At 38.6% G+C, this 27,061-nt stretch overlaps 2 protein-coding genes across 6 annotated transcripts; one reads left to right on the forward strand and one right to left on the reverse strand.

Moving 5' to 3' along the window:
- Positions 1–1,802: 1,802 nt before the first annotated feature.
- Positions 1,803–4,917, reverse strand: RWDD2B (RWD domain containing 2B). Of its 3 annotated transcripts, none has more exons than XM_030461263.1 (5): positions 4,849–4,917; positions 4,036–4,253; positions 3,880–3,947; positions 2,856–3,221; positions 1,803–2,158 (listed from the first exon to the last, which is right to left on the reverse strand). In XM_030461263.1, the coding sequence occupies exons 2-5, from the start codon at positions 4,240–4,242 to the stop codon at positions 1,921–1,923; spliced, it is 879 nt and encodes a 292-aa protein (XP_030317123.1). In that variant the 5' UTR covers positions 4,243–4,253; positions 4,849–4,917; the 3' UTR covers positions 1,803–1,920. The 3 variants fall into 3 exon arrangements, with proteins under 3 accessions (XP_030317123.1, XP_030317117.1, XP_008494896.1); XM_030461257.1 differs by lacking the exon at positions 4,849–4,917 and adding an exon at positions 4,396–4,606 and having other exon boundaries at positions 4,036–4,269; XM_008496674.2 differs by lacking the exon at positions 4,849–4,917 and having other exon boundaries at positions 4,036–4,606.
- USP16 (ubiquitin specific peptidase 16) lies at positions 4,648–26,336 on the forward strand. 3 transcript variants are annotated; one of them, XM_030461228.1, is made up of 18 exons: positions 4,648–4,805; positions 7,351–7,449; positions 10,510–10,670; positions 11,381–11,484; positions 13,839–13,942; positions 15,832–16,010; positions 16,972–17,064; positions 17,672–17,802; positions 18,186–18,273; positions 19,114–19,192; positions 20,093–20,184; positions 20,938–20,994; positions 22,144–22,311; positions 22,901–23,552; positions 24,186–24,280; positions 25,335–25,421; positions 25,740–25,896; positions 26,008–26,336. In XM_030461228.1, exons 2-18 carry the CDS (start codon positions 7,389–7,391, stop codon positions 26,130–26,132), a joined length of 2,433 nt encoding a protein of 810 aa, XP_030317088.1. In that variant the 5' UTR covers positions 4,648–4,805; positions 7,351–7,388; the 3' UTR covers positions 26,133–26,336. The 3 variants fall into 3 exon arrangements, with proteins under 3 accessions (XP_030317088.1, XP_030317095.1, XP_030317101.1); XM_030461235.1 differs by having other exon boundaries at positions 15,835–16,010; XM_030461241.1 differs by lacking the exons at positions 4,648–4,805; positions 7,351–7,449 and having other exon boundaries at positions 10,583–10,670; positions 13,835–13,942.
- The last annotated feature ends 725 nt before the right edge of the window (positions 26,337–27,061 follow it).

Consider the following 27,061-nt stretch of genomic DNA (forward strand, 5'->3'; position numbering starts at 1 on the left):
GGTGAACATCCTGGAGGGAAGAGAGACCCATGAAAGCTGGTTGATATTTACGGGTCACCTAGTCCCAGGCCCAGGAGTGGTGCATCCCAACTAAGATAAAAGGAAGCATAAAGAGGGTGGAAGCTAGTGCAGGTATCCTGGGAGGATTATAGAGAGGTTATCCAAGCAGGTAGGGATCAGGTTAGGAGAGCCAAATACCGGTTAGAATTAAATCTCAACTGGGATGTAAAGAGCAATAAGAAAACCTTCATGTTTGGGATAAAAGGACAACCAAGGGAAAAGTAGGCCCTCTCTTAAAGGAAACAAGAGACTTAGCTTCACAGGATACTGAGAAGGCTGAAGTTCTCAATGATTTCTTTGCATAAGTTGCACATGGCAAGTGCTCCAGCATGGCAAAGGCCACAGCAAGTAAAAGCAGGGACTACAAGTACTAATTACCCCCTACTGTAGAAGAACAGGTTCATGACCATCTCATGAACCTGAAGTCAAGTCTATGGGACTTGATGGGGTCCATCCATGGGTCCTGAAGGAGATGGGATGCAGTTGCTCTGCCCATCATATCTGAGAGGTCATGGTGGTCTGGTGAGGTTCCCACTGACTGGAAAAAGGTAATATAGACCCTATTTTTAAAAGAGGAAAAAAGACCTGCTGAACTACAGGCTGGTCAGTCTCACCTCTGTGCCAGGCAAGACCATGGAACAGCTCCTCCTGGAAAATCTGCTGGGGCACATGGAAAAAAAGGAGGTCACCGGTGACAGCCAACATGACTTCACTAATGGCAAATCATGCCTGATCAATTTGGTGGCCTTCTATAACAAGGCTACAGAGATGGCGGATAGTGGCAGAGCAACTAATACCATCTACCTGGATTTGTGCAAGACATTTGACACTGTTCCACGTGACATCCTGGTCTCCAAACTGAGAAGACATGAGTTTGACAGATGGACCACTTGATGGACAAGTAATTCAGCCTGGAGAACAGAAGGCTCCAGGGAGACCTTGTAGCTGCCTTCCAGTACATGAAAGGGCCTACAGGAAAGATGGGGTGGGGCTTTATGGTTTTAAATGGAAAGAGGAAGGGTAGATATTAGGAAAAAAAAAAATCTTCACTGTGAGGGTAGTAAGATACTTGAATAGCTTGAATAGGGATGTTGTTTATGTCCCGTCCCTGGCAGTGTTCAAGGCCAGGCTGGATGAGGCCTTGTGCAACCTGGTCTAGTGGGAGGTGTCCCTGCCCATGCAGAAGGGTTGGAGCTTGATGATCTTAAATGTCCCTTCCAACCCAAACCATTCTATGACTATGTAGTGGAGCCACCACAGCATCTCTCTCACCTGCATACACACTCCTACCTACCAGAAGTTCTTATGCCTTGGAGCAGGCATTAAGAACTTCCTCCTAGCTCATCCTGTTAACTTGAAGAAGGCTTTTGCAAACTTGCTCCCTCCTTTTCTTTTTTTAAATAAAACACTGACCTCACGGCTTATCATGCTTTCAGGTAGGAAGTAGAAGATTGTTACAAAAAAGTCTTTTCAGTGTATGTAAAAGTAAAAAATAATGTAAACATCACTGTTCTTCTCCTGAGATATCCACACTTCATTTTTCTCTTCTTATTAATTCACCAGAATTCCATGTATTTCTTCATCTATAGTTCTTTAACTGCCCAGCAGGTTATCAAACATACTTTCTCTCATTACAATTAGGTATGTACCCTAAATGTCCTTAAAATCGGAAAACCGTAATAAAACATTAATTTTAAAATTTTCATTATTCACGATTTCACCACGTTCCATTGAAAACTGAATTCATCCCCAAATTATTAATTCCCTCTCTGATGGATTGCTGCAGAACAGCTAAGGGATCTGGTACACGGATTTACTTACAAATGTAGGCACTTGGACCTGTGGTGAGCTTTAACCTCTTCAATGCCCTTCAACCCCAAAGTACATCTGAAAAATATCAGCACATCCTTTTTCTTCTAGAAACCGATACAGCTGTCCCAAATCCATATGATTTCCTCTGGTACCATGGGCATCAAAACATTTTTCTTCCAACATGGAAAACTTTCTTTGCTTCTGAATCTCAGTATGTTCTCCACCTTCCAAAGAAACATCTTCCCTGTGTCGAATGAGAATTCTTTTCCACGTTAATCTCCTTATTCTGAAAGCAATTGGAGAAATATGAATCTATAAATTAAGAGTCTTTTTAAAAATATTATGAAATAGCTATTGTCACAGAAATTACTGTATTTCATTTGTACATAGTATCTTCACAGAGATAATGGTATCCTACCTGGTCAAAGAAATACAACTAATATGTAAGCACTTCTATAAGCAGGAACTTGTTTCTTTACATCCACTCAAAATCAAAACCTTAATTAATTCCTCAGAAAACAATTGATGAAAATGTGGCTTCAATTTCAGTGCTCACCTCTGGCTTTGCCTGTGTTAAAAATTCTCATATTTGTGTACTCTCTTAGCTATTATAATCAAACTCCAACGTTCATTCAGTGTGCACCACCCAGAAGCATAAATGATGGGAACAGAATAAACCACAAAGATAACGTGATACAAGAGCATACACATCTAGCTATGGGGCACTGCAGTCCATCGTCATACAAGTGTAATACAGAGGAAGGTAAAACAGAAATAAATGTGTACTATGGGCTATTAGTAGTGAACATTGGGTACAGTACAGTGCATATGCAGAGTTGTAATTATGTTATGATAAACACAAATATTTTGCAGACTTTTATAAGTTGGAAGGTGGTTGGATTTCCCACCTTCTAGCACATACATAACACAGAACATGCAATATTCCAACTAATAACAGCATTAAAGTATGAAGAAAAACTAACCTTGACCAGAACTCTTCACAACTGCTTTGTAGACCTTCTACACAAACAACACCTGGTTTCCCTGGCATGGAAAATCCTGTCAGAGAGAGCTCCTTTGCCCAGTCAATAATATTCTTTCTTTTTTGCTTGTTATATATGTGATGACTGTAGATCCACAACCGAGTGAAGATGGTGTCTTCTGACTGCATGGCATTTGATGCTGACTCTGAGGAAGACGAAAGCTCTTTGTCAACGTAAGCAGCTGCATGGTCTTTAACCCATTCCCTTGCACTCAACATGCAGGGTTCACCACAGCAGTTTTCCATCAGATACATTTTTAGATCAGAGTTCAGGTGAACCTGCTGAGCGCGGCTTAATAATGATGACCTAGAGAAAAGTACAAATGCAGTTTAGTATGCTCACAAGTCAGCATGTTTTTCAAACAGTTCTAGTTCAAGCTGCCAAAAAATAATTAAAAAAATTTGGATAGAATGTACTTGCTATCGATACTTCAGTTGTACTAGCTATGAAGAGGTCTTAACTAGTAATTAACTGGTGTGTTAACTGGTATGCTAATTCATAGATAGTACCAATCTATAAATCAAAATTAAGAAAAAGGTACTTGAAAAGTATGCATGGTGGCTGAAGTACCTTCCAGAAACTCAAGAAACTCAAGAGTAACAGCATTTTGACAAGGGAAGAAGAAGACCACCAAGTAACCATTCACTTCTTTAGTTAGTGTTAAGCCTCATCAAAGTCAACAACAATCTCTCAGGCATCAGTTCTGTGAACAGTACCTACATGTAACTTGCTTTCTACAGAGGATGGCAGTCTTCTATGTATTGCCAGTTTTTCTCACTTATTTCCAGAGGACACCAAGGAAATCATAACCTTGTAGATTTGGTTGGTTTTTTTTCAATATTGATGGCTTAATTTGACAGTATACTATCAAAAAAAAAAAAAAAAAAAGGACTTTTTTTTTTCTATCACAACAGCATTTATGTGGTATGCCACGGCTTCTAAATGGTTTTATTAGGTGTATTACCTCACAGTAATTTCTGGTGGAACAGTTGGGTATCTAAATGGTAAAGCACAGGCCATAGAGAATTCCACCTAGAAACAAATGAGCAGATGTTCAGTTCAAGTAAGCCTTAAAATCCCACAAAAATTTTATTTATTTTTAAAAGGTATTTTACAATACCATTGAGGCATCAGAGACCTCTGGTTTTACATTCAGTATAAACTGAACTTTTGAAGACGGCATCTCTGCAGACGGATTCTCAACATAGTGCTTCAGTTCTGCTACAGCCAGCTGGTCAGTCACCACGAACTCCTCATCATAAGGAAACATGCTAGAGAGTAAATCCAATTCTGAAACCTGCATTTCGGCTTCTTCCCGGTCAGTCATTCTTCTGGTTTCTACGCAGAGAAGAAACTAGGGTAGAAAAACAGGGCTTGAACACGGGACGGAGTTCCCTACAACCAAGCCCATCAAATCCAACTCGTCGGGCAGTCAGAAGGAGACAGACACGCTTTGACAGTCTCCCGGGCTTCTCTTCACCTCAGAGGGATCAGGATGCGGTGGCGTGTCACCTCTCACAGGGCCGCGGGCGTTGGCGCACCTTGGGGGGAAGCACGGGGGAGGGGGGTATCTTGTCTCCACTCCCCCGCCGAACACGACCGGTCGGCAGACCAGAACCCCGGCCCGCACCACAGACCCACGTTAGGTCCTAGTTGGCGGAGGCCCAAAAAGAGCACGCAGGCGCCAAGAGGTCCCCTCGGCCCTTCCCGTACCCGCGTCCCTTCCCGTCCCCGCCCCCCGTGACCTCCTGGCCCCACAATGCAACGCGCGGGAAGCGCGCATGGCAGCCGGTGACCGACACTCTCCCGCCGGGGGATGCGGTGAAGTTGCCGGGTTGCCCCGAGACGGAGCCATGAACAGCCCCGCTGTGAGACCCGCGGCCCCGGCAGGTGAGAGACGGGGGCCAACCCCCTTCCCCGCTCCCTCTCTTACCGCCGCGGCCGCCCTTCTTCCCCCTCCCTGCCGCTTACACCGTCAGCGTTCCGGTAGCCTCCGCTCCTGCCGGAAGGCTGCGCTCTCCCTATTGGCTGCACCACCTGTCAGTGAAGGCGCGGGAAGCGGGCGGGGGCCAATCGCAAGCGGGGGGGGGCGGGGCGGCCACTGCGCCCGGTGGGGACAGGGAGCACGTGGGCCACGCGGCCCGGCCCGGTCCGGCCCGAAGTGCGGGACGGGGTGAGTGGCGCGGTCCGTGGGGCGGGTGAGAGTTAAGGCAGCGACCAGCCAAGGGTCCAGCCGGGCTGTGCCAAGCCCTGGGGCGCACCTGCGTCCCGCCTCCGCTGCCCTCGGGACGGCAGGTGTGCGGCGGAGCCTCGGGGGCCCGGCCTTCTGCTCCCTATCCCGCCGGGCCCGGGGGTGGTTGTGTGAGCGTTTGTCCCCTGTCTCCGTCCGACGCAGGCGCGCTTGCGGTTCGTAGAATCATAGCATTGGCTGGGTTGGAAGGGACCTCAGAGATCATCAAGTCCAACCCTTGAACCACCGCTGCGGTTGCTAGACCATGGCACTGAGTGCCACATCCAGTCTCTTTTTAAATATCTCCAGGGACGGAGAATCCACTACTTCCCTGGGCAGCCCATTCCAATGCTTGATCACCCTCTCCGTAAAGAAATTCTTTCTAATATCGAACCTAAACTTCCCCTGGCACAACTTAAGACCATGCCCTCTTGTCTTGTTGAAAGTCGTCTGGCAAAAGAGCCCAACCCCCACCTGGCTACCCCCTCCTTTCAGGGAGTTGTAGAGAGCAATGAGGTCTCCCCTGAGCCTCCTCTTCTCCAGGCTGAACAGCCCCAGCTCCCTCAGCCTCTCCTCATAGGGTCTGTGCTCGAGTCCCTTCACCAGCCTGGTTGCCCTCCTTTGGACCTGCTCCAGGACCTCAATATCCCTCCTAAACTGAGGGGCCCAGAACTGGACACAGTACTCGAGCTGTGGCCTCACCAGCGCTGAGTACAGGTTGTTTGCAGACAGCCCTTACCCTATTGATTAAAAATCACACCGAAACGAGCGGTCCGGGTGTTGCTGTACCGACGGGGCTCCGCAGCGCTCTGCTGCCCTCTGGGCCGCTGCGTGGCGTGGAGCCCGTCGGACAAGTCTGACCGGGCGCGGCGTGGGTTAAGCCTATAGCCACGCGTGTCAGTGGAACAGAGTCATTGGGGGAAGGATTTTTTCAGAGTTGTTCCCGTAAGATCAAATGTTGTAGCTTATTGCCGAAAAAAAAAAGAAAAGAGGCAGCCAAAAAAAGTGCTGTAGAGGGAGTTTGTTGGGTGAGCTGTCCCTTTTTTGTCTTACCCATCCTTAATGAAGTGGCTGCCCACCGTGTAACATCTGATAATCTGCCCTAACAGCGTGTTTGGAAAAGCATCTTCAAACCAAAAGTCTTCTGTGAGTTTCACACGTGAACTCTTCCCAGTTTCTCTGTGATTCTCTTGGACTGGTGTCTTTTGGCTGTGACAGCTCCATACCAGCACCTGCTCTCTGTGGCCTCTGTGCTGCTGAGCATGAGATAAGGAAGCGGATAGAAGAGATTGGTGGTTTATTTGTTTATTAATATTATAATATCTGACTTAAAGTTAGATTAAGTGATATGCCAGGATGTTGACATGAAGGCTGGGCAGCAGCAGTAGGCCAGCCTGCACAGACAGAGTTAAAATGTGGAGACCTGGCTTTGAGCCCCTTTACCTTGTGTATTTTCATTGTCTAGCATATGATGTTTTGTACGTGTAATTGATCTTTTTGAATGATCTTCTGTGAGATATGGCACAGGACTTTCACCGGGGCTACGGATAGTCTAGAAGTTTAAAATGTCCCACCAGATGTGCAGTAGCCTCTTGTCTTTTGATTGTAGTGGTAGATCACCCTTTTGTAGAAGGGTCTACAGACATATCATGTGGTATAACCTACCTGAATAGTTTGCTTGGCTATTGGGAAGGCAATGGTAAATCAACTCAAGTGAAGAAGTGGAAAAGTTGTAAAACCCATAGTCTGTATATTTTCAGATACATTGTGAGTCATTTATGTGTCAGACTTCATCAAAGATACAAGGAATTTGCGGTACAGAAAAGTGAAAAATTGTAATTGCAAAAAACTTCAAGATTTGATTGAAATAAAATCAATTATTGCTCCTAAAATCCTGTTGTTATTAGTGCAAGTATAAGTCACACAGGTTTTAGGATTTTGATAATTAAGTTTCCCATTCTGTTCTTCTGTGCAATGCTTTTGATTTAAGGTGTTGAATCATTTGATATTTGCTGTTCACACGATGATCTTGCCTCTACAGCAGCTACAGTTGTTTCATGTTAAAGTGCAATCTATTTTCTTTTGAAAATGTCAAATTTAAACAAGTTAATTCATCTCAAAGACCATATTGGACATAATTTATTATTTAGCAATGAATAAGGGAACCCAGAACTTACTTTCTAATGCACCGTTTTTCTTTGCTAGGTCAGTGTTCCATGTAAGAAGAATTACAGACTGCAAATATGGGAAAGAAACGCATAAAAGGCAAAAATACACAGTCTGATGAGTCTCCAGATACACAGGGTATGTTTTCTCAGAGAAGTCTGTGGTCCTAATGTTTGTTTTAACCTCAGAGAGGGCTTGAATACTCATTAGTGTTAGAAGGCCTTTACACTGATTGCTGGCTTTGAAGTCTCATTTATAAAGTGTGGGTTTGTTTAATTGAAGCAGAAGTCCACCAAGAAATATTTCCTAAGTATGCTAGAAAATAATAGTTTTGTCTTGAAAACTAGGATTATTCTCTGGTTTTCAAGATTTTGTTGCAGAAGATTTTTGCTTCATTTATGATAAAAATATTTCTGTGAAACCATTTGTCTTTACTCTAGCAGCTAGCTTAGTACTGGTCCTGGATGCTTCAGCTCCCTGATCATAGTGCTCAAACTTCTTTCTCTTCTGCTTCTTCTGTTCCTTTAGAGAAAATCCTAAATTGTCATTGTTTCCTTCTAATTGTACTGGATTTAACCCCTGTGCTGAAATTTTATTTATTATTGTGTTTATCCTGGTTGTTTTGCCATGTAGCATTCTCTTCTACCACCTTGTCTGCCAGGTCACAAATTGTGTCTTGCCCATCTTTTTTATTTTTCATGCTGACTGGGGAAACAAGTTGAGCCATGCTAATTCAGCTGCCAGAGAGAGCACTTACAGTTGTAGCCAAGAGGCACAGTGTGATAGCCTGTTTATTTTAAATGCAAGTCTCCTCAACTTTTTGGTTTCCTACTGTCCTGGTCTTGGGGTAGCTTCTGTCTCCTATGGCTTTTCAGCTTCTTTTTTTATTTTTAAATCTAACAGAGTCAAGATCAGTGTCTGCTTTGACTGTTCCTCATTTTTCTCTGGAAAAAAAAATAGTTATGGTGCAATTGCAGATGGCATCTCACTTACTTGGCTAAGAATACACTGGCTTACTCTGAAGTCCTCTAAAGTGACAGATGTAAACCAAGGCTAATAATTTTTAATGATTCCACTGTACAGTAGGGGTAAATATACAAAAAGTTTGTTTAAAAAAGACAGTTTTGAAGTTGTAGATGAAGCCTGTATTTTTATAAAAGGCTTAAAGAATGCATCTGAATATCTGTATTTGTCTCATATTGATTAGCATTTGTACCATGATAAAATCCCAAAATCTTGGACAGAAACTGCAGGTTCAAAACTTTTCACCAGTTTCAGCTCATGCCAAGTAGTTTGCTATCTTGAGGCTGTAATCTTGTATAAGATTGCCCAAGAGAACCTAAGAACTGTTGCAATGAAATTCTAATAGTAATAAAAATACCCCTGTAGCAAAGGACTTAAGACAGTTGAATTGCATGAATATGTAATCTTCTGAGTAGTTTCACAAAATTGTGATTTTTTTTAAATTTTTTTTACATATTAAGTACCTACAGCATTTTTCTTTTAGCGTGGGTTTGTTTACTCTGTGCTTTTTGACACTTAAGGCAACTGCACTTTTAGATATCTGACCCTGTATTTGCAAATGTAGACATCTGTAATTGCAAAATATGAAGAACTGTAGGTTGATGATGCTAAATGTCTTGAAAAACTTTGTGTAAAAAAAATGCAAATGCATTGTCTGTCATTCTCAATTTCTCTGTACATGACTTAAGCTTACAAGAAGCTTCTCTTTGCTCAAGTAACAATGCAACCAACAACCTTAAAAATTAAACAAAAAAGAAATAAGATAGCTACTGTAAGGAGCTTAATTCTTAAAGTGCCTGTTCACAGTGATTCTTAACCACAACAACCCCATTCTTGGCCACAACAACCCCATGCAGTGCTACAGGCTGGGGACAGAGTGGCTGAGAGCAGCCAGGCAGAAAGGGACCTGGGAGTCTGGATTGACAGGAAGCTGAACATGAGCCAGCAGTGTGCCCAGGTGGCCAAGAAGGCCAATGGCATCCTGGCCTGTATCCAGAACAGTGTGGCCAGCAGGTCCAGGGAAGTGATTCTGCCCCTGTACTCAGCGCTGGTGAGGCCACACCTTGAGTCCTGTGTCCAGTTCTGGGCCCCTCAGTTCAGGAAGGAGATTGAGGTCCTGGAGCAGGTCCAAAGGAGGGCAACCAGGCTGGTGAAGGGACTCAAGCACAGATCCTATGAGGAGAGGCTGAGGGAGCTGGGGCTGTTCAGCCTGGAGAAGAGGAGGCTCAGGGGAGACCTCATCGCTCTCTACAACTCCCTGAAAGGAGGGGGTAGCCAGGTGGGGGTCGGTCTCTTCTCCCAGGCAGCCATCAATAAGACAAGAGGGCATGGACTTAAGCTCTGCCAGGGGAGGTTTAGGTTGGGTATTAGGGAGAAATTCTTTACAGAGAGGGTGATCAGGCATTGGAATGGGCTGCCCAGGGAGGTGGTGGATTCTCCATCCCTGGAGATATTTAAAAAGAGACTGGATGTGGCACTCAGTGCCATGGTCTGGTAACCACAACGGTGGTTCAAGGGTTGGACTCGATGATCTCTGAGGTCCCTTCCAACCCAGCCAATTCTATGATTCTATGATTAGCAGAGTTTGAGTCACACCAGGTCCAGAAGATGCAGCTCCAATTAAGGTGTAGTATTGTAGCATGAAGCGATAACAATATAGGTAGGATGACTGACTTTTTAACCATAGTCTGCTGCATAAGATCAGTGAGGCAGCTCAGCTGGAAGTGTAACCTCCATAATTTCTACTTTTATAGGCCAGCCAGGTGCTGCCTTGGTGTCTGGGAAGCATGGCAGTGGGCTGTGGCTGCTCCCTGGGAGGTGTGGGAATCCTAAGGCCACAATAATAGGAGCCCACAGCCTAGCACAGTAGGTAGGTCTGTATCCAGAGGTTCTGTCACACCCTGGGACTTGATGGAGACTTGAGTGATACTTTTTATTATTAAGAAAGATAAACATTTTTTTAGTAACGTATTAGTTTAGGATTTAGTAACAGTATCATCATGTTATGAATGGGGATAACAGAGGGTTTCTTTCTGGTACTGTTAAGCTGTGAATGTTTCTATGGCTGTGGAAAGGCCATCCTAGCCTCCGGATTGCTGCCTGTGTCTTTAAAGCCTAGAGACATTTTACTTTGTTACACTACCTACATTCTTCCTGCGCTTTTTTGTTTTGTAGAACCTGTATGCAAGCATATTCGTAAAGGATTGGAACAAAGTCATCTGAAAAAGGCACTGCTGAACGTGGAATGGCATGTTTGTCAGGACTGCAAGGCAGAGGATAAGACACAAGAGAAATCTGAAGAGGAAATATGGTTATGTCTAAAATGTGGCCATAGGGTATCTGTTTTGTTGCTTATTTATCTTAATATTTTTCCAGAGCCTCATAATATAGTGGAACAAAAGAGCTTTTAATTTAACTCTTATATTCTCTCTTTTTTTTTTTTGTTATTTTGAGGGTGGTGCATTATGTATGAATACATAAATGTAAAGAAATATAAATACATAAATATATATAGAATATACTATATATATTTTGTATAAATGTGTATATATATATGCATATATATATACATATATATAACATTAGTGTGATAAAAAATATCTGCTCTGAAGCATTTATCAGACTTAAGGCTGAAGCACCATCCTGAGGAGTTAGTTTCCTAGAAAGTCCAAATTATTTTTCTAAGAAAATAAAATTTGTGTTGATGCTCCTAATTTGTGATTTTAAAAATAAGATCTTGTGCTAACATTACTTTAGTAAACTTAGAACTCTGCATGCTGAAGAGGTTCTCACTTCTGTTCTGTTTCGTTCTTTGAGCTGTTGAAACTTGAATTTTTAAATTAGATGTTGAGTCCTCAAGCAACTCTGTAGTTGTTCTGCACCCAGTAACTTAGTTTTCTTTGTGCAGATACACATATCTTGAACTAGAGACCCATAATTTCATCCTAACTAGTTTAACATAATTAAACAATTTTCATTTTAATACTTTGTTTATACTCTGATGTGTATGTGTGTTTTTGTGACACTTCTGGTTATCCACATTTAGGGCTGTGGCAGAAATTCTCAAGATCAGCATGCTCTCAAGCATTATAAAACACCAAGATCAGATCCCCATTGTTTGGTCCTCAGTTTGGACAACTGGAGTGTGTGGTGAGTTTGTCAGGCAACAGTTACAAGAAAAAGCTAGAGGGCAACAGAGGCTGGGATATAATTTGTGCTTTCGTTGTGATTTATAGGACTTACTACTAGAAATTTTCTAAGCTTTTCTACACAAAATTTCCAACAGCCTTTGCTGAGATTTGCCAATTAAATATTACTTGTAAAACTCATAACTAGGAAATTTTCATAATTGAAGTTGAAATTGAGCAAGTAATAAATGCTTTTGGCTTCATATTTTACTGCTTTTGTGTGGTCAGAATACTGATGTGTAGATATATATGTTATTATGTAGCACTAAATATTTAGCTCTTGCCCTTAAGAGAAACTGCTTTCTGGTGCACAGTTAGTGACAAATTTAATTCTATTTTTTCAATAAATATGACTTCTTAATACCATATGTGTAGTGAAGAAGCACAACTGTAGAATTACAAGATTCTACTGAATCAATCAATACAAATTCTACCTCCCTGATAATATTTTCTTCCCTTAAAAGGAACTCTTTTGAGAGAAATAGAAGGAATTGCACATTACTATATAAGGAGGAACTTCAATTTTCAAACTGTTCCATACATAAGTACTCTGCCTAAATACTTTTTTCTTTGCTTTCTAGCCTTTTTTTAAAACTTGTTATGTTTATTTTATATAATGCTGTCTCTATACATGATCATATTTAGCACTCTTCTGTGCAATTATGAGTATTTTTATTGAACTCTAGAATGGAAATGAACATTAATAACATATATTACTCATAAACTAGTGAACTTAATTCTGTAAATTTAAGTAAGTTTTAAAATTACGATTTTTAAAGGGCTTCAGTTTCTCCTTTCTAAAACTTACAGTTTTTTTATCCAGGTACCTTGCAAATAAGAGGAAGTTGTCCAAGCAAGATATTCTGCTTTGTTTTGTAATTTCTTAATTGGACAATCCTGCACAAAAAAGTATTTAGAGATTGATATTCTGGGTATAAATTATTGTTAAAAATGAAACCTACTGTCAAGAACTGTGTTTCACAGTGAGACTAAGACATAAAGGCAAAAGCCTTTTTGACCAGAATTAATGCTGTGAATGTTTGAATAAATCTCTTATCGTGTGCCTACATACATGGTTGAAATTGGACTTGAATAGTACCTGTAAATGGTTAAAAGAAAAGGTTTTGAACCTAGAGAGAAGGAGGACAGATCTAGTAATTCATTAAGTTCTGCTCTGCTGAGGTTACAACAATTGGTATTTTGTGTATTTTCAATACTGTCATGACTTACCAGTTAGGTCTACTTAATATTTTTCCCTTGCTGGTAAAACAATCATTGTTGAAAAAAACCCATCTCTTTGATCCCTTGGCTCCTTCAGAGCTTCCTATAAAAATGTTTGATGAACGAAAAGTTATGATAGTAAAAATTTCCTATGGAAGTAACATTTGTTATTCCAGGAGTGAGAATAGCTATTTTTATAATTAACCAGAGGGACCATACATATTCAGGTTTCAAAGGCTGAGCCAGTTTCTTCAATGAGTCACAGAGAAATGTGAAAATTGCATCCAATTGCAGGCATGCTAGAGATTAGAGAAGGACTTCACTGCAGACTTCTGCTGCTTTTAATATCAGAAAATAGTCTTATGGTAATCCTGAAATCTCATAAATGCATTTGTGCCTAAGAACTGTAATAGGTATGTTTCAAAATGCAGAAGTATTTGCATTCTTCTCAGTACCTTTTGTCACCTGTGGATTGTTACATGTGGATTGGCCAGAACTACAAAATTGGTATGTGGTGTCGTATGTGTTCTGGCAGAATTTTACTCTTCCTTGAGCTTTTATCACTGCAGCTTCTCACAATTTTGTTTAAAACAGGTTAGTGGTTTAGCTCATGTGGCACTGTGCTCATAAAGAGAAACTAGATTGGTATCAGCAATGGAAGAGCAAATAAAAGCAGGCTGAACCAATGGAGGACACTTATTTGTTTCTTATCCAGTTTAAATATAATTAAGTAGTTGCTTGGTTAGAATACTCAGAATATTTTCCCATGTCATAACATTTTTAAGTAATTTCCTTTATATCCTGATATCTTAGTTTCTTAATTTTGGCAAAACTTTTCCTGCATTTTTTTTTCTTGGAGACTAGCTTACTAAGCACATCTTTTAAGGGTCTAATTTATATTTATAATTTATACTTTCTTGATCAGGATTAGATTGAACTCTTCTCTGATATTTCTGAATCTTTAAAAAAAAAAGGAATTGTACTTTATTAGTTGTGTAATGAATTGCATGAAACAAGCAAAGAGTTTAGGATTTTTGAACAACAGGAAAAATATTGGATTAATTGTTTCTCTTTGGGGGGTGGGGGTGGAGACAGGTGCTACAGCTGTGATAATGAAGTTACATATAATACTTCAACCCGACTGGGTCAGACAGTGGATTATATTAGAAAGCAAGTTTGTACTGGTTCATCACATACAGGTAAGTAACTCTAGTATACATACAGCAAATGAAAACATCCCCTAAATATAGTAGATGGAACTGTAAATTAAGAATCTACACTAATACAATTTTTAAGTGCTTTGTGGTAAATTAAAAAGCTAATTTTGTTTTTCTTTTTTTTTTTCTTTTGATTAAAATTCCGATAGCATAAGCAATGTAATTGCACCAGGATGTTGCTCAGTGTCCCCTAGAATTTCACAGATCAGAAATACAGGAATAGGAGGGAAAAAATTACAATTGTATCGTGACTTTTTTTTTTAAGTGTGACTTGTCATTGTTCTGTGAGTAAAGAATTGACTTTCAGCACTTGGAAGTGCTGTTTTCATTCGTCAATATTGCTTAGCATGTCATAGAATTATAGAATTGGCTGGGTTGGAAGGGACCTCAGAGATCATCAAGTCCAACCCTTGAACCACCGTTGCGGTTGCTAGACTATGGCACTGAGTGCCACATCCAGTCTCTTTTTAAATGTCTTTGAGATCTGGAGGACCTGTAGCTATCTGTGAATATATCAGCTTGAATGACCAGGTCTCCAGCTGATGTGGCATGTTTCCTAGTGGAGGTACACAGCAGGATTTGTCTGCTGGGTCTGTACATTCAGTATGGGTAGCTGCAGTGCATTCAGAACTTTCTAAAACAGGGTGTTTAGCCTGCACTCTATCTGTAAAACGTGCTGCTTAAAAGGAAACAAACCCAGCAAATCCCCCCCCAGTCTCTGCAGTGGCAAAACTGGTTTTGTACAAGGCATTTTTATTAGAAAATTTGTAAGAATTTGCTTATCAAAATAAATGCTTTAACTCATGGCTGTGAAAATTCTGACACCATCCTATATCTTAGTGTGAAATGGCAATCCCCTTGGGAAGTAAATCACAACCATCCAGCAATGCGAAGTGGCTGCTTCTGAGTATTTGTTCAGGAAGCAGCTGAACTTTTCTCAGAAGTACCAGAATCTTTGGGTGGTTTTGGTCAATCTTTCCCAGATATATAATTCACTATATCTAGTATTCACACTTCATATTGGTTGCCAGAAGTTTCTTCTCAGATTTGACCTGGAAAAGAGATAAATACCTGGGTGCAGTTGTTTGTTGGTTTCAGTGTTCTGTATGTTGTCCATCCACCTGTTTCTTGTCCATCTGCACAGATTGTATTGCCTTGTTTCATTGCTCTCTCTGAGCTGGTGTTGCTTGATTTGAAAGTTATTCTGGGCTCACAGCCTGATTCATCAGAAAGCTTATCAATAGTTGGCTGCCATACTGGAACGACCAGTGTGGGTGTTATTCTGAAAGTTATCTGTAATTCCCTTGCAGTTTTATTAAACAGGTCGTTGAAATTTTGAGTTACACATCAAAGTAATTACTGAGGAAATAATGTGTCTTGAATAACATGGAATTTCCAGTTCATCTGCTTAGGTTCATGAAATGAACATGAGAATGCTTTTATTGTGGGAGGTCTGTGTATATAATTCCAGACAGTAGTGCCATGTTAAAAGCAGTGTTATCTCAGATGTAATCTTGTTGGTTATTGTATAAAGGCCTACTATATGGTTATTGTGTAAAGGTAATTTTGCTACAGGAATGAATTTCAGATAACATGCAGAGTTTCAGAGATCGCTGGCATTGAATGCCTTGAGGCAAATGGCATATTTAAATGGTTTGTGGATCTAGAATGGCACTTCAGGAGTTTCTTGATACTTTTTTTTCGTTTCTTTTATCCAGTAGTGTTTTATATTTATACATTACAGAATGAATTATCAAAACCTTAAGTTCAAATGTTGTAGATTGGCGCTGCCTATAATAACTTGTTTCCTAGACTGTTTCCCAGTTACTGGGTTAATGTGTGTTTGAGGGTATCTTTTTTTTTTTTTTCAGTAGAAAAACAAGAGAATAAAATATTTGAAAATAAAAAAGTAGAAAAAGACAGCAAAAATGAGCAAGAAAAAGAAATCTCGCTTAAAGAAGAGAATTCTCATTCAAGTACTACTTTGGAAGTGAGTGTGAAAGGACTCAGTAATTTGGGAAATACATGTTTCTTCAATGCAGTGATGCAGGTATGGTAGTTATTGCTGGTCTTAAATGTTTTTTGAATAGCAGAGAAAAAACCCCAAACAACGCAAAACAAATCCACCCCGGTATTGTACAATGATACAATTAGAATGTGATTTTTATCTGCCAAGAATGATGGGGTGATTCTAAAAATTGTGTGTTGACTTGGAGAAATATGAAGAAATGGAGCTGCATGTTCAGACTTGTTTTAAGGGAAGATATAACAAACTATCCTGTCTTGGAGGGACAGCATCTTTCTCTGATACAGATATAGCATGCCAGCTTCCTGGGTTAGTGAAAAAATAATGTCACATGACCTTGCATGACCTCAGAATGTAAGAGATTACTACTCCAAACCAAGGGTGTGTACTGAAACAAAAATGTCTCTCTCAGCAACAAGAAATCAAGTGAAAGTAAGTATTACTAGGCTGCCCTATTAGGTTGCCCCTAAGTATTATTGCATTGCCCTCCTGTGTGTCTTGCTCAGCTAAGAAGTGTTTGGATAGAATAAATTTGCTCTTTCATATGTATTGAAGCTCACTGAAACTTTGTGTTCTTTGGCTATTGATAATGAATCTACTCAGAATTCCCTTGTACTTGCAGGCTCCAGCAAATGGTTTGATTTTTTTGTTTGTTTTTTAAACATATTTTAAACAAAATAAATATGCATAGTGCATTTTGATTTTAGAAACAAACACTAGTAAATACACTGTCAAAGGATTAGTCTGTAGAAGAATAATACATTTAGGGTTTCTGCAACCTGAAGTAATATATCAAGAGGACACTCGGTAGACCTGTTGGCTGTATGGAATGTACCTTTAGTGGTTAAACACTGAATTTCCAGTTTTACTTAGGATAAAAAAGTTGCTGCTAATCATGTTGCTACAAATTCCCTGACCAGTGAGACACAGCTGCCCTTCCTCTTATACCCCACTTAGCAATATTTCTCTCTTTTATGTTCTCCAGAATTTATCACAAACTCCAGTCCTGAGGGAACTTCTTAAAGAAGCAAAAATGCCTGGCACAACAGTTAAAATTGAGTCACCTGAGTTATCCATTGTATGTATGCTTCAGCTTCCATGGTGTTTCTTGTTACCCTTCCAATCTGTTAAACATGCAGTACTCTGGATTTGTAAAGTTGTTTCAGCTAAATGCTAACAAGATTAAGATGTAAAAATCAAAGGAAACTTCACCACTGACTTTCACAGAGCTGCATCTGAAGTCAGCAGAGGTCTTCTGTTCAAGGAAAGAGCAGCAATTGAATACTTTTAATTATTAGTTGTCACTAAAAGAGTACTTCCATGATTTAAGGATGAAAATGTGTAATTTTTACTATGGTGTTTTGCCTAAATGAATAAAAAACTAGAGGATGTTTGCAGCATTAACTTAAATAATGTACCTATCATTACAGTTATCAATTTGGCTGGAAAAAAGGGAGTTGCAATTAAGCAATAAATAAATTCTTAATCTTACCCCAGGGCTTTCCTATCATCTCATGAGAAACCATGTGTTGTTTTAGTGAGATTAATTTACTGCCATTCTGGAATTACATTTTCTGTATAGTAGTGTTTTTAAGAACTGAAGTGTTTATATAAGTAATAGCCTAATCCAGAAGGATCTGTCATCAAATAAAGGCAAAAAACGTTTTTGCTTTTGTTTAAAACAGGAACCTCAGCTGATAAAACTAGATCAGCCAGGTCATTTGACATTAGCCATGTATCAGTTCCTGACAGAAATGCAAGAGACTAAAAAAGGGGTAATCACTCCTAAGGAACTTTTTGCTCAGGTTTGTAAAAAGTGAGTATCTGTACAAGTGCTTGTCAAAGTGAGTATGAAAAAATTGTTTATAAAGAAGGTCAGTCTTCTCCCATTTTTTTCTTGAGCTCACATCACAGCATATACATTTGTATAATACATAGCAGATTTTGAAATAAGATATAAAAATATATTTTTATATAAAATATATGTGACAGCAAAATATAAATGAAATGAAAGATATTCAGTGACATAATCTGTTTAGCTAGCTTCATATTTCTAGAAAATACCACATGTAGACACTTCCTGCTTTTATATACACATATGCTGGAAACTTTGTCCTTTTTGTGTCTGGTATGAATTGCTTTTGCTTTGTCTATCTCTTAAGTTCAGTCATACTTCATAATTACTGTTTCATTTAACAGAGCAGTAAGATTTAAAGGTTATCAGCAACAAGACAGTCATGAATTGCTTCGTTACTTACTTGATGGAATGAGAGCAGAAGAAATCCAAGTGAGTGCTAATTTCATAGTTCTGCATAACTTTCTTCTTCATGCTCCAGACCAAGGCTTCCTCCTCTGCTGAGAGGAGAAAGAACATTCTTTCTGAGATAAATCAGACTCTGTAGAGTGATCTGTGTTACCCATAACACTTGAAGCAGATTAGCAACAGCTGTAGAACCAGGCAGCCTCTGAGTAGTGGGGTTGTGAAGGATCAACCACAAGTCTTAATATTTTCATTTAACAAAGCTGTTAAAGAGATGTTAGTTTGTGGCCTGTATCTCTTATCTATATAAAAATAGCACATGTTGTTTAGATTTCCAAGGTAATGAAATTTTCTGTGTTTCTGGAAAGCAGTGTACTGATAATTCGCTATGCTTTTCTAAAAAAAGGAGGTAGAAAGGTTCAGTATTTATTCCTTGCTCTAAAAGTCTTTGGTTAATGTTTTAATATAAATCTTTGTCCTTTAGAAATAGGTTGACTTGTAGAAAACTTATATGGAAATACTGGGTTGGGAGTATGTGTAGTCACCATGAAGAATGTCTTTTTGTCGTAATTTCTGAAAAGCCTGGAAGTTCACTAGTGGAAATTCTATATTTTTTTTTTCTTTTGATTTTTGCCAGTTATAAGGGAAATTATTTGATTTTAGACTGATTTGTTTTGTTTGGATGGCTTTTTTCTTGGTTTGTTATGTTTTTATCTGCAGGAATTGTTTTGTGTTTCTACAGGCAGTTGTGTTGTTTGTATTATTTCTCTTCAGTGATGAACATTAAACTTTTTTCTCCACCTTTTTGTAAAACTAACTGAATTAATTTAGGAAATTTTACAGTGTGTATTGTTTTGACAATTTCAGCGAGTAAGCATTGGAATACTGAAGGCATTGACTGACTCTAACAAACAAAATGAAGAAGAACTTAAAAAGAAAATTAAAGGTAAATTTCATGTTATTGATGTGATAATTTTAAATCTTCTGTTTCATTGAAGTCTACCCAAAGTAACACTACTAGTATCAACTAAAAGATAAATGTTTTTGTATCTTTTGTGCAGTTTTATGCCACATCATTAATAGATCTGTATCTAGAATATAAGGCTCAATAGTGTTAGTCTGTTTGTTTAAATGTGTTAATTACCTTGGTGGTATTTTCTTCTCAACAGAAGAAGAGGGTTGAATCTCTAGTCACTATACATTAAAATGTTTGAATAGCTTGTATTCATTTAAACATTTATAGAAGCAATAAAAATATTAGCACATGGATGTAATGATTTATTTAGTCCAAATAGCCCATTATTACTTGGCAGTGGTATCAAAAAATCCTAAACTACTGAAGAGAAGAATGTTCAAACTTTTCAGCATCGCTTAGGTTATAAGTTGAAAAGCAAAGTTAAATTCAGAGTATGCACAACACTGAAAATGTAACTTGAGGAAATTAGTTTTGTTTATAGGGCACCTCTACAAATGAAAGTTGATTCTTATTTTTAGGTTCAGGCAGTTGTTTTAAGTCCTGAGAGAAAACAGGAACTCTTACTAGAATGTGGTACTTCTGCAAAAATAGAGATATAACTTTCAGTTGAGAAAATAGTAAAGGTGTTGCTTCAGGCAAACTGTTGTCTTCAAATGTTTTCTTCCCCCTTCCCTTAACATAGAAAAAGATCTTAAGAATCTTGCTCTGCTTCCTGAGAAAACTAGAATAGGCTCCATCTTGCATAATTTTTTTTTTCATTTTATTTGGTATGTCATAATTAAATTGCTTGCCAGTATTTTATAAGTAATATTATTAACTTTAAGTAAGAAGTAATTTATTAACTTTACTGTATACTCTGCCAATCCTCAGAATATGAAAAGAAAAAGGGAATACAGAGTTTTGTAGATCGAATCTTTGGTGGAGAATTAACCAGTACAATTATGTGTGATGAATGCAGAACTGTAAGTAAACTGCCTGCTTTTAATAGCCTAGAGTGTAATTTTGTGTAACAGTCAGGAAACCCTCGAAGTAACTATATGTAGAACTAAGTGGAATTGGAAAAGTTTGCCACAGTTAGTACACTTCTAAGAGCTGACTAGCTGTATACTTGTCAGAGAGACATTTGTTGGCAGAAATATTGACTCCCATGTGTTACAAAGCTCATCTTTCAGTCCAGAAAAAAAGGTCAGCAGCAGGAAGCTGCCTCTGTCAGAAGAATTCATTCTCAGATTCCTGGTAAACACCTTCCAGTGGCACAAACTGTAGAGTGGATGACTTGTTCTGCTACCAGCAGTATAGTGCCAGAGGCTCTTGCCTTTTTCATCAGATGATCAGGTCATCTGTACACTGGAATGATCGTGGAATTGCCAGAACAGTTAAGTAAGAGGGCAGTATTGGGATCATGAAAACAAAGAAATTAAGGCTATAAGTGAGTTGGTTAGATGAACGTCAAGAGAGATTGCAGAAATCAATCTCATAGGCCCAAGGCTGGGTTCTCACATTCAAGGCCACTAGAAAAATGAAGTTATTTTTTGCTTATTTCTGAAGTTACGTAACTGCTAGATTTTAGTTATGGATATCTACCTGTTTGTGAAGGTAGATAAGCTGTGTTTTACATCTGTGTGCACTACTGAAAACATTCCTTGAACTCAAACAAGACTATATGTAAATAAGCCTACTGACAGCAATCCATCCTCTTAAATAATCTTTTAAAGGTATCCTTGGTCCATGAGCCTTTCCTTGATTTGTCGCTTCCTGTACTGGATGACCAGGTAAAAAAATTGACGTTTTGCTTTCTGGCTTAGTGGTTTTCTGTTTATATGAAAACATCTTTATTATATAATCATTAGATAATTAATTTATGCATCTTTCTCAATGTCTCTTTTGGAAGTTAAAATTATAAATTTGCCCAAAAAAGATGGAGAGTAAGATTTTCATGAGAGTCATTGCCATAAGTTACAGCTCATAAATTGTGTCTGGAAAAACACTGATAAGGCTTAGTGATCTTGCTACTTTGTCAGTTAATGTTTCCAATATAGAGATTGATTTAGGAAATAATCTATTACAATTTTTTTGTCACTATTGTAGAAGACTGAGTTGCAAAAAGCAGTGTTTCCCAGTTCATCTTCATGGTTGCAAAACAGTGTTGTAAACTGAACTAATTTGCAGTGACAGGTGCCTAGTGGTTGCATGATTTATTTTTTTACTTTTTTTTCATCCATTTTTCAACACTGAGTAGCAAGAATGCTTCTTGTAATATTCCATTTTTAAAAGAAAGTTAAATGTTAGTATGTGAATACTTAATTGATACTTAATACTTATTAAGTTGTTCAGAGTCTAGACAATCAAAATACTTGATTTGCTTTGGATTTCATACCGATAATCTGTAAATGTTAATATTTCAGATTTGTTACACAGCACTGCTCACACAAAAGCTTATGAGTAAATACTGAAATTAAACCCCCTCAGCCAAAGGAATCATATGTCTTTTGCAATGAGCAGGTTTAATTTTAGCAGAAGCAAATTCTGGCAGGCAGCTCAACTGAAGATGTCTCCATTTATGTGAAATGTTACTGTTCCAATGCATTTAATGAGACTTGCATTTGTTAGAGCCAAAAGTAACATTTCCCTTTTACAGGTTCAGAATGTGGCCCTTGATAGCATTACTTTTTTATACTGTTTCATTCTGCAAGTCATTGTTTCACATGGACTCTGGAATGTCTGGAGCTAGACAACTCTTTGTAAATATTAGGGTGGCATAAATGAGTTAGTTCTATGTTACAGTTACAAAAATGTTGCATATTGAGCTGAAAACTCAGATAACACCTCATCTCTAGTTTTCTTTGGAATACTATTTTGTTATTCATGACATTAACAGCTCTCCATTCGTGACTGTTTTGTGTTTTTTGTTTTTTTTGCAGAAAATAAAAATTACAAATGAGAGAAATGTTAAAAAAAACAAAGGAAAGGAATCTGAAGATGAAGAGGATAATAACAATGGCTGTTACCTTAAGCAAAGAGATGAGACCCCTGGTACAAGTAAGCATCTTCAGAAAAAAACAAAGAAACAGGCCAAAAAACAAGCCAAGGTTGGTTTTGATAAGTGTTTAATTTTTATTAATGAAGTGCTTTCAGCTTCTGGCAAAACAGATTTTTTGCTCCCTCAGGACAGATGGAGGAGAAAGAGAGCTTAGAATTTCTCTTCATTCAGAGGCACAGCTGAAAAGACACCTACTGCTTTGCTGTTAAAAAGTCACATGTTCTGTTACAAGTTGCTATGCTAGGAAATAAGCTAGTATGTAAAGAAGTGTGGAACCTGTGTTGCCTCTTTGAAGCAGAACTAATTTGTCTCAGACAACTGTTCTCCAGTCATTGATTACAAGAATATGCACAAAATTTTAGAATATGTACTTAAGAAAGAACTGAGAAGAAATAAAGGGAATTATTAGTTGTGTTTTGAAGATTCTGTGTGATAAGGAGCAGTGGGAACTATACCTGAGTGAGGAAAAATTTAGTATTGGTTGAGTTGATCATCTAATAATCATAGATTTTTCTGCCTCCTACCCCTTGTATGTATGACATGCTACAAAAAATTTTGATAAAGATGTTATGAAATACTAAGTACAATATAAACTTCTGGGTTTTGTATTCTTGTATATTATGTGTTCCAATTTGCAGAGCCAGCGACGCCAAAAAAAGCTTCAGGAAAAGGTGCTTCACTTGGCAAATATCTGTGCAGCTGAACAGTCAGAAAAAGATGTTGAGTATAACGAAGAGTCAGAGGGAGAAATTAACTCTGAAACTCCTGATGTTAGTCAAGAAAAGGAATCATCAAATGATTGCCAAGACGACTGCTTAACTCAAAAAGACTTGAGCATACAGGAAAACAGCACAGAAGTTCAGAGCGTGCATGAAAATACAGTAAAGACAGAACAAGAGTATCACATGGATCTCCCATTGGAAGGCTTAGGTTGTCCTGGAAAATTTGTCAATGGCCTTGACAATCTATCTTTGAATGATGAGAATGATGAAGATGAGGATGAGCTTACTACTGACTTCTCAAAACTACACTTGGGTGCCAATGCTGAATCTGATATGAGTACCTTAGATGACCTTCAAAGTAGTCCTCTCAAGACATGTGAAGTATCAACTGAAGATCCAGAAACAGCATTTTGTACTCTTGCAAACAGGGAAGATTTGAACCCAGAAGAAAGTTCAATCTATCACTGTTTGTATCAATTTACCCGTAACGAAAAACTTACCGAGACCAATAAACTACTTTGTGATGTATGTACCCAAAGAAATTATGGACCAAAGAAGAACATAAAAAGTATGAAAAATTACCTTTTAAATCTTTAAATGTATCTCTGTCCACTGCTTGGGTGGGTGAGTGCGGGAATGTCCCTGAAGTGGCATTTTTATAACTTCAGCCTGGATTAGTTGAACTAATATTCAGTAGTTAGGTTCTGGGAAACTCACAGTAATAAATACAAGTAATTTCTTAATTGAGCAGAATACTACAGGACTGAAAAAGCAGAGTGAGGACAGAGGAGTGGGTCCAAAGGGTTTGTCAGTCTAAAAATTCAGTATGTGGAGGGATGTAGGGAGTAGCTTGTTAGCAGGTGACTCTTTGTTTCTTATGTGAAAGTTCTGTGGCAGTCATAGCAAAATCATTTTGGTATTTGCTGAAAAGGCCAGTTAAAGCTGCATGCAATTTCTGAGAGTTGTAGACAACAAGAATTCATCCTGCTTGTACTGACACTGCTCAGGCATGGTGTGAGTGGTTACTTTTGAGATTCGGGATCTGCAGATGGCAGCTCTCGTACAGCTCATCATTTAACGTGATGTTAAAATGTTCAGTTTCTGAGTTGTAGTAGATGTCTTTATTTTCACTACTTAGTTATGTCATTCTTGCTGTAACATTTGTTAACATCTTAATCACTGGGATTTTTCTTTTCTGCAGGTGAAAATAAGTATGTTTATACTAATGCCAAAAAGCAGATGCTAATTTCTCTTGCTCCTCCAATTTTAACTCTTCACCTAAAGAGGTTTCAACAGGTAAGCAGAAGGCTGATACTGCAAAAATATCTATCTGTATAGTATCAGTTTAATATGTATATATACACAAAATACTGTCTTAACCTGGAACTAGTGTTAGAATATTTTCATTTCCTATAAACATGCTTTAGAGTTTTTTCCAAGGTTTGGGAGGAACTGGTATGCACCATTGGTTTTTATGGTATTTGAGGAGCTGGGATGTTTTTTCCTGAAAGCTTATTCTGATAGTTACCTGGAAAACACTGTTTTTTGAGGTTATTTCTTTACTACTTACTGTATTAAGCAGTATCGTAGCGTTAGTTATTTCCTGCTAGTACAGCAGTTCATGGATTCTTAAATTTCTGTACAGATAGAATATAATCCCCTATTAAATTAATATAACGGGTCAGTAGAATCAGGAAAGAAAATTGCAGGCCTTAGTGGGGGGATGAGGAAGGATGTATGGGAAGCAATGCAACTTAAGTGTTTATAGACACCAAAGTAGAGTGGCTTACCCTTTTTTCCAAGTTGTAGGAAAAAGTTTAATTTAGAAGTTTAGGTTATCAAGAAAAAAAGAGGAAAAGAATGGGGATGCCTCTTGTAAATTTAAAACCATTCAGTCTTTTGGTCAAAATATTTGGAAGTAAGGGAGATAACTATTAGCAGAGGAAAAAAATACATTGTTTTTCCAGCTTGATACTGAAAGATTATTTGAAAAAGGTGGGAGTAGAAGTTACATTGGTTTTGCTACAAAATTAGATACTTAGGCATATTAGTGTCTGAGAAACAAAAGATGTCCTTATAGTTATGTAAGTTGGAGCTTATTCTTTTTCACTTTTGCTACAGTTAAGTAACAATAAGAGTGTCTTGTGCTCCAGTGTGGGGGCAAGGAGGTAATTCTAGAAAAATTAGGGGAAAAAAGCCTAAAAACATCCAGTGTTGGTATTTCCCATTGTTGTGTAATGTAAAACTAATGTTTGGTTGAAACTTTACCTAAAACACTTAGTAACTAAACATAATTTTAAAATGTTAGAATATAACTTTATGGGGTTTTCCTCTGTTTTATCTCCTTAAGGCTGGATTTAATCTACGGAAGGTTAACAGGCATATCAAGTTTCCAGAAGTGTTAGACTTGGCTCCTTTCTGTACAGCTAAATGTAAAGTAAGTGGGAAAACAGTCAGTTTCTCCCTTCCCATGTTCTGAATGTGCTTTCATAATTAAGGTGCTTAGCACAGTCTTTGTAGAATCTTTATGAAAATTCAGTTATTATGTGTGGTAATGCAGAGTAACCTGCAAGAGTGTAACTTGGACTTGAGTCAGTGTACTTCCACTGATCACAGCTGTAGTGCTTGCATGGAGCTGTAATGACCAGCTTCCCTGTCATCAGCAAACAAGTCAAAGCAAAGTGAAGAGCTTATATTCTAGCCTTGTTTAAAACCTAGTACCTGACTGATACATTTAAAACTTTTGCTGTTATAGAACGTGACTGAAGGGAATACAAAAGTACTGTACTCTCTCTATGGAGTTGTTGAACACAGTGGAACAATGAGGTCCGGGCATTACACTGCTTATGCTAAAATGAGAAGTCTGAACAATCATCTCTCTGATCTTGTCCTTCAAGGACAATCTCCTCAAGGTAAAACAATTAGAAATATTTTATAAATTATTTCTTACTGCAGGACATTAACAGGATTATTTGCTACAGTTATTTGCAGTAATTTTTACTCCCAAATTCTTTCTTTCACAGCTTTAGAAACTGAAGTAGTAAAAGGGCAGTGGTTCCACATCAGTGATACCCATGTACAACCTGTGTCTGTATCCAGAGTGCTGAGCTCTCAAGCCTATCTCCTGTTCTATGAGCGACTGCTGTAATCACCTGAGAAGGCTTCTTTTATGTGCAGCCATCTATTGGGTCTGAAAGAAGGCAGGAATTTGCAAATTGTGTTAACAGTTTGGAACAACTGTATACAGCTGCAGGAATATAATCTGTGCTTCAAAGACACACTGACAAATGGTTAACTTATACTTTTTCCAGTGTTTTCACTAATTTTAAATAAAAGTTTTTTCACAATTACAGCTCTGAGCTTCTACTGAGTAATTTTTGTGTTGGTACAGACAAGCAACCACTTTTAGTTTCCAGCAAGTGCTATACATCTTAGCAGCTCTTAACACTTTTAAGGGGCTATAATTTTTAACTATAGTTACCTCAGCTATCGACTGTTCCATGTGTATTTTAGAACTGGGTTCCAAGTATAGGAAGCTGTTCCTTCCTACACAACTTAGAGCTGGGACAAATTCAGCATCAGCTCTCTTTCCACTGCTGGTTTACGGCCAGTAGAGGAGCCCTCAGTTTGCAAACTCTCTAGGAATTTTTTTGCAGTGGGAACTTTACACTGGTATTTTGGCAAGGCTTAGAGCTCAGATCTCTCTCCCTTCTGCCATAGGCACCCCTGTGTAGCCTTTCTGCACTAGAGTGCCAAGAAAACCAGTCCTGCAGTGACTTGTAACTTCAAAGTTCTCCACAAGCTGCGCTTCACGTGGAGGTCATGTAAAGAAAATCTTGGCCTCTCCATGCTGTAGTGGCATCCAATTACATTCAGTGCAGTTTTCACAACCACCTTACTAAGAAAATGGGCAGTCTTGTATGTTCTGGTTACCCTTACAGTAATTGGCAGTAGCACTTACCCAGCTGACTAGATCAGTATGCCAATCCTCCTGAAAACTTGCTGAGCATATTTTTCAGTTAACCTAGTGAGTAACTATAAAGCAAGCACTAATGTCTGCTGTTGTATGGGCAGCCT

Source organism: Calypte anna, chromosome 1, assembly GCF_003957555.1.
Source record: "Calypte anna isolate BGI_N300 chromosome 1, bCalAnn1_v1.p, whole genome shotgun sequence".
Lineage (NCBI taxonomy): Eukaryota > Metazoa > Chordata > Aves > Apodiformes > Trochilidae > Calypte > Calypte anna.

What these genes read in the sequence shown, in the direction of transcription:
- RWDD2B (XM_030461263.1), bottom strand. Translation starts at nt 4,242, where the DNA reads ATGACTGACCGGGAAGAAGCCGAAATGCAGGTTTCAGAATTGGATTTA. An exon ending in CCACCAGAAATTACTGTGAG is followed by an intron (nt 3,222 to 3,879) that starts GTAATACACCTA and finishes ACTTTTCTCTAG; the next exon opens with GTCATCATTATTAAGCCGCG. An exon ending in TGTGAAGAGTTCTGGTCAAG is followed by an intron (nt 2,159 to 2,855) that starts GTTAGTTTTTCT and finishes AATTGCTTTCAG; the next exon opens with AATAAGGAGATTAACGTGGA.
- USP16 (XM_030461228.1), top strand. Translation starts at nt 7,389, where the DNA reads ATGGGAAAGAAACGCATAAAAGGCAAAAATACACAGTCTGATGAGTCT. An exon ending in GTCTAAAATGTGGCCATAGG is followed by an intron (nt 10,671 to 11,380) that starts GTATCTGTTTTG and finishes ATCCACATTTAG; the next exon opens with GGCTGTGGCAGAAATTCTCA. An exon ending in TTCCTGTACTGGATGACCAG is followed by an intron (nt 20,995 to 22,143) that starts GTAAAAAAATTG and finishes TTTTTTTTGCAG; the next exon opens with AAAATAAAAATTACAAATGA.